This window comes from Mus pahari, chromosome 2, assembly GCF_900095145.1.
Source record: "Mus pahari chromosome 2, PAHARI_EIJ_v1.1, whole genome shotgun sequence".
NCBI classification, from domain to species: domain Eukaryota; kingdom Metazoa; phylum Chordata; class Mammalia; order Rodentia; family Muridae; genus Mus; species Mus pahari.
Window position 1 is genome coordinate 67,466,903 of NC_034591.1, and position 6,741 is coordinate 67,473,643.

Below are 6,741 nucleotides of genomic sequence, written 5' to 3' on the forward strand. Positions count from 1 at the left end.
CCACCTCTCCTGGGCGAACACCCCTCCTCGGGCAGGGAAAGGCACCGGATGACCAGAACCAGACACGGGTTCCTTCCCAGAAGCTGTGACTCTTCTCCAGTCTGCCCTCTCCCCAGCCGTGCACTGGAGCAAAGATGGCTCACCTTCCAGTTCAGGCCTGGAGACTGCTCCTGGGCAGATACCCCTCCTCGGGCGGGGAAAGGCGCCGGATGCTGGATCAGGCCTGGGGACTCCCCTGCAAACACCTCTCCACCTCTCCTGGGCGGGGAAAGGCGCCGGATGCCGGATCAAGCCTGGGGACTGCTCCCGGGGGAACACCCCTCTTCGGGCGGAGAAAGGTACCAGATGCCAGATCAGGCCTGGGGACTGCTCCCAGGTAAACATCCTTCCTCGGGCGGGGAAAGTCGCCAGATGACCGGAACCAGACATGGGTTCCTTCCCAGAAGCTGTGACTCTTCTCCAGTCTGCCCTCTCCCCGGCAGTGTACTGGAGCAAAGATGGCTCACATTCCGGTTCAGGCCTGGAGACTGCTCCTGGGCAGACACCCCTCCTCGGGCAGGGAAAGGCACCGGATGCCGGATCCCCAGCTTGCCTTTCTTTTGGAGGTGGGCAGGAAGTGACATGCCTTTATATATCCTGCTAGCCTGTTGCTAGCTTAATTAACAATTAAAAACACTAGGACACACTTTACACATTTCTCCCCCATAGGTAGAAAACAATATTTTTGGGTGATCCCAACCCACAATAAAATGCAGAGCATCAAACATTATAAAATATGAGAAGAGAAATAATAAAGAAGATTGATATGGACAACACCAAACCCCAACAAAAATCAGAACGCAACGCCTCCGACCTTTTGCTTCTGGAGAGGACCTTGAGGGCACAGCTGCCCTCCTGCTCCTCCAGCTCCCACCTCTGCTTCTCTACCTCCTGCCTCACCTTGGCCAGGTAGCACCTATAGGCTTCCTGGTGCTCACCATAGCCTTCTCTAAGGAGCGCCTCGGCATGAAGGAAGAGGTCATTGCTGTGGAAGGAGCCCTCACACTCCTGTTCCAGCCTCCTCACCAGGGCCATGAGCTCTGCCAGCTGCCCCTGCTGCTCCTCCCCAGAGGCCCTGTTGTTGAAGGCACAGTACCTCCTCCCACACTCCTGAACCAGGCTGCGCAGGCGGCGGTTGTCAGTGTGGGTCACAAACTCTTCCAANGACTTCTCTGCCAGGTCTTCCTTGCGGGTGAAGAGGACGATCATGTGCTTCNTGACCCCTACCCCAAAGACCTCCTTCACCATCCTCACAGCCCTGGCATCTTCAGCTGTGAAGCGTCCCAGCTGGGTCACCAGCAACAACACATGGGGTCCTGGGGCACACAGCAGGTAGCAGTCTCCAATGTCCTTTTCTATGTCTTGGTCCTGGGCCTTTGACTCAAAGATGGGGGGCGTGTCTACCACTAGGATGCTTCTCCCCTCCCACGTGCCCGTCTCTGCCTGGCTGGTCCTGGTCACAGACTGGCCTCTGAGCCTGGATTCAAATGCTGGTCGTCGGAGAATGCTGTTCCCTGTGGCACTTTTACCGCAGCCAGATTTGCCCACCAGGAGGATCCTCAGTGGCCCTGCCCCTGAGGTGCCACCATCTTTCTTTCCACCTGTGGGAGTTTAGGAAAGCTCAGGTATAAGAAATGAACCATGGATAGCCAAAAACTTACAGAAATTAGTGGGAACCAATTAGGAACTCAACCCCTCTGCTTTACCCACGTTACACCCATCACACAGGGGACTTCTGGGATCAAGTGTTCCTGATGATCAGCGTCTAACACATCTTTCCCTGAAGGACTGATGATTTTAGCATTATTCCAGGACCTTCCTCTGTACAAGTCTGAGATGATAAGCCATTGCAGTATGCGCAGGGCCTTCTAGGGTTGGTCATTCTGACTGTCTGCTTCTTTTTCTCTGTCTCCTCCCATCTATCCAGATCTGTATTTTACAGACGGTGAGATTTTATATTGAAGAACTTGCCCTTGCTTTGGAGAGTGTAACAGTTACTGGTCTAATATGTCCAATTATCTGGGAGAACATTCTCTTGCTTTAGGTGCTGGAGGGACGTTTGTCCCTTTCTAGACACTGGGCAGTGGCAGTTGCCTGTAGAAGCGAGTCCTCCCTCCACCAGCCTTCTTACCTGTTACAACCTTCTGACGTGTTTCCATTTTTTTTCTAGAAGGAGAAATATGAAAAAAGTGTTCATATTGGATTTGAATGTAATGGGCAACACCAAACCCAATATCCAGGAAGAGACATCAGAGCAAAGAAAGAGCATATGGGACTCATTGTCACCAAAACTAGTCTTCATCCCACAATAACAGTTCATTAAGTTGCTCAGTTATTTCCTACTGGGCACATGAGCAATGGCTGTCGGGGTTCTTTGGGAACCCAGTATTGGAGACTGACCCCCAGCACCTCCAAGAGACAAATGAACTTCTTCCCATGTTCTGGACAATGGTTCTGCTATGCCCAGAGTTGAGCTGAGTGCAGACCACAGGATTTTCTCTGCCTAACCTGGGAAAGTTCCCAGAAAACCAGGAGCAACTGTTTACCCAGGAGTAGGAGTCCACTGTGGGACCTGTTTGGGAGTGGTGGGCTGCCCCCAATAAGCAGAAAGAAAGGCTAAGTCCTAAGGCTGCATAGTCCATGTGCTGTGCTCCTGGGATCCACAGCTTCCCTGTTCCCAGGTCAATCCTGGACTGGAAACACCTTGAGGGTGTCTTCCTTTCAGGGCCTTCCTTCCCTTCTACCCTGTTCTTCACAAGCCTTTCTGATCCTTGTCCTACCTCTTGTATCAGGTGAGGGAGACTGACTTCCCAGCTTCTTTACTGGGAAGAACCTCTACAGACCTTCCAAATTCAGGCCCCTGCTTGTCAAAGCTTTTGAGTGTTTCCTTGACTATGTTCCAGGAGTAAGGTCTAGTATTAGTCAGGTTCTCTAGAGGAACAAGACTTTATAGAGCACACATGCACACACACACACACACACACACACACACACACACACACACACACACACACACAGGCACACACAGGCATGGAAAGGGATTTATTAAAATGGCTTACCGTTTCTGGTTCAGTCAGTCCAACTATGCTTGTTTGCCAATGGGAAGTCCAGTAGTTGTTCGGTCCATGAATCTGGATGTCTCAGATGGTCTGTTGTATACACTGGAATCCTGAAGAGATATGCTCTAATGCCAGTGAAGGGAATGCACTTGACAGTGAGAATGAGAGTAATGAGGCAAAGAGAGCAAACTTCCTTCTTCCATGTCCCTTTATCCAGGCTACCAGCAGAAGGTGTGACCCAGGTTAAAGGTGAATCTTCCCATCTCAAGGATCCAGGTTAGAAATGGGTCTTCTCCCTTTAAAGCAGTTAATTAAACAAGCAAAAAAACCCTCATAGGTGTGCCCAGCAATTTGGATTTTACTTAATTCTACATGTAGTCAATCCCATATGTAAGCAAAATGAAACCAAATTATCCAACACAGGCCTCAAAATGAGTGTGTAAGGAATGTGTTGGCTCACACCTTTAATCCCAGCACTTGGGAGGCAGAGGCAGGTGGACTTCTGAGTTCAAGGCCAGCCTGGTCTACAAAGTGAGTTCCAAGATAGCTAGGGCTACACAGAGAAACCCTGTCTCAAAAAACAAAACAAAACAAAACAAAACAAAACACAACAAAACGTCTAATTACAGAACCTCAGGGTTTCTGGTGTGTCACTCAAAAACACTTTTTGAAACAAATGGATTTCCTTGATGCTTTCTAGCTCCTCCACATATGAAACCATCCAGAGACCAAGTTGGCAAGAAATATACATTTAAAAACTTTAATTTCAACACTGGATGCCAGGATCCAGCATTTAGCCCAGTAACTTTCAGCTGTCCCTCCATGGTCACGTGAGTCAGTTTCTAAAGCAAATCTCTGAATCCGTTGTTGTTTCCATTGCCCTGGAGAGCTGAAGTCCTTCAAAGCCAAGGCCCAGCTGAAGCAGAGGAGATGCAGTGAACCAAACCCGACCCTCAGCTTTGCTTTGTCCTCTTTGTAAGAAAGAAAAGGGAAGGGTTGAAGGTCAGGCCTGATGCACTGTGGAGGCCCTGAGCTGCTTACACTTCTGTGAGGAGACTGACGAGGTCGAACAACACTGTGGACGAAAGAGCAAAGGTCACACTACCACTGCTTCCTGTACAGTTTCCTGGGCTGTGCTCCCCAGCTTAGGCTGATGGGGGGGGGAGCTGTCGCCCTAGGTGCTTACCAACAGTCTCTCAGGCAGGAATACTCATACCATGCCTTTGACCTTTGGTCATTCCTCCACATTGAGAGCCTTAAACTGCTGCCGTCTCTCAGAATCCAGCCTGAGAAGAACGAGGAGCAAAGCAAGAGTGGAAACACCATTTCTCAAGCCTTTTTGTTTGGCTATTTTTTCCCTCTCCAGTGCTTTCTCTGGTCTGAACCCACACAGTCCCAGCAAAATGGCTGTCACCTTGCTGTTTCCCATCTGTACCCCTTTCCCACGTGGCCCCCTTCAGAGTATTTTATGCTGTGCCACCATCTTTTCAGGATAGCAGTGTGCCCTGTCCCCACCCACTAGGGACCAAGTGTCAGCCCACCCCTACCATCCCACCTACCACACCTATCAGTCCTTTCATTCATTTTTAAGAAGTCAGTGGAAGGATCAATGTGTTATTTCTGGCCCTTGGTTGAACCTTGGAGCTAGCAAAAGTGGAAGAGCTCCCCATGTCTAAGAGGCCCTTCCCTGGCAATGCTCCCCTCGTGCAGGACTGGAAGAGACCGGAAGAGGGCATTGGCAGGCCACACTGGGAAAAGGCTGCTCTATGAAAAAGTCTCAGACTTGTGTGTTGGCCTTGTGCAGATTATCTTGGTCTTATTTGACAAAACTGATACCATTCTTTCTTTCCCATATCCTTCACCGCAGCATCTTGAGAACAAACTGTCCTGATGGGAAAAATGTGTCATACTGTTATGAGGAAAAGCCAGTGTACAATGGGCATGGGGTCCTCCCCAGGAATAAAGTCCTTACTGCCTGTAGCTTCATGCTGTTTGCTTTGACTGGTCTGAATGTATTACTTTATCCAAAACAAACAAACAGCAAATGCTTTCTGGGAAGAGATGAACCAGAGTGGTATCCTACCATTTGTCTTCATCTTCAGAATGAAAGACATTCCCTCCTGCCCAGGAATGTTCACCAGGAAAAAAGAAAAGTGATGGGAAAGAAAGAAAATTAAACCTGCAGGGGATGGGGAGATAGGATAGCCAGCCCAGCCACTCAGTGAGTACTGGCCTCAGTGAGAGGATGCGCCAGTAGATATGGTGGGGAGATGGGAGAGACAGATTCCTGGTGCTCATTTAGGTTCCTCTAGGCAATTTATCCAGTCAGTGAGTGCAGACATCTCCATCAGTGATGGAGAAAGACATCAGGTGTCCCTTTGCTCTCCAGCATCGAGGAACCCAAGGCTCTGGGGCAGAAGCCTCGGGGCCTCGGGGTTGTTCTTACCCATTGATAGAGTCCTGGCCCTGACTGGATAAAGCGAATGCTAGTCAGACAGCTAGGGTTCCTTCTGGACGGTGGGTAGTGTATGAACTTCACATCACCCATGAGGCCCACGTTCCATCTTCCCACCACAACTCTAATTTCCCAGCTCACAAAACCCTGCCTGATGTCCCGTCCTAAAGACTGGTTCCCTCCAGCTCCTCTCTGGCTTCCAGACACGTAACACTGCCTGGCTGAAATTGCTTTAGAAGTTTGTCTGCTCCTTTTCCCCCTTGGAAAGGAAACAGAATGTCTACAAGTCCATCTCTCCTGCGTCCTCAGTGCTGTATTAGGCTTGTCCATTTGAGGGACAAAGCTCACTGATGTTCCACAGACAAGACTAAAAGTCCCTGGGGAACGGGAACTTCCCTACAGCTAATGAAAAAAGATCAATTGTCTTTCCCTTTGGGTTGACACTAATTGTTACTGGTAGATTTAAAGGTGAGAAGGAAAGAAGAACACACACACACACACACACACACACCCCACAAGACCTCTGTTACCTGGTGGGCTCCTGAGGGTCTTTCCATTCAAGGTCTACAGCCACTGTGGCACTGTGGAGCCACCTCCCAGTCTTAGGCAGCCTCTCACGTTGGTTTGTAGTCTTTTCGTAAAAATACAAGAGCTCTGAGAGGTGACAGCCAGCTCACAAGATCTGTCTTCCAGAGGGAGGAAGGTGGTGTCTCCTGAGGGGTGGGAAAGAGTGAGGAGTGTGTTCTCTGAAATGGTGTGCTCTGAGGGCCACTGAAGAAGGCAGCCAGTGTAAAAGGTTGATTTAATTAAAAAAAAAAAAAAAAAGCCAGTTCTGCTTCCTGCTCCACCCTCATTGGCCACACCGCTGAGATGTTTGTGTAAGAGTATTCTCTATGGGCCTAAGAGAACTGAGAAGCCTAAAAGCATGGGCAACCCAAGACTCTAGCTTCTTGTCCTCTGGACCAGGCAGACAGCATGCATCTCTTCTGCTCTGCTGTTTACCTCTGCCATACAGAGGTAGCTTCTTAGATGGGATTTGAGGTGACAGTTGAGACTAAAGTGACTCTCTCCAGGGCCCACTGGGTAGATCATGCTTGAGCCTGGCTAAGGTACCCTGACTTCTAGGGAGAGCATGGGAGAACAAGGCTTTGGTTTTCTCACCTGGGCAGACCTTGCCTCCACAGGAGC

General features: G+C 49.7%; 1 protein-coding gene across 1 annotated transcript; it reads right to left on the reverse strand.

Moving 5' to 3' along the window:
* Positions 1-525: 525 nt before the first annotated feature.
* On the reverse strand, positions 526-6,314 carry LOC110316805 (GTPase IMAP family member 3). The gene is made up of 4 exons (XM_021191214.2): positions 6,084-6,314; positions 3,099-3,394; positions 2,171-2,205; positions 526-1,640 (listed from the first exon to the last, which is right to left on the reverse strand). Exons 3-4 carry the CDS (start codon positions 2,196-2,198, stop codon positions 760-762), a joined length of 909 nt encoding a protein of 302 aa, XP_021046873.1. The 5' UTR covers positions 2,199-2,205; positions 3,099-3,394; positions 6,084-6,314; the 3' UTR covers positions 526-759.
* Between the last annotated feature and the right edge of the window lie 427 nt (positions 6,315-6,741).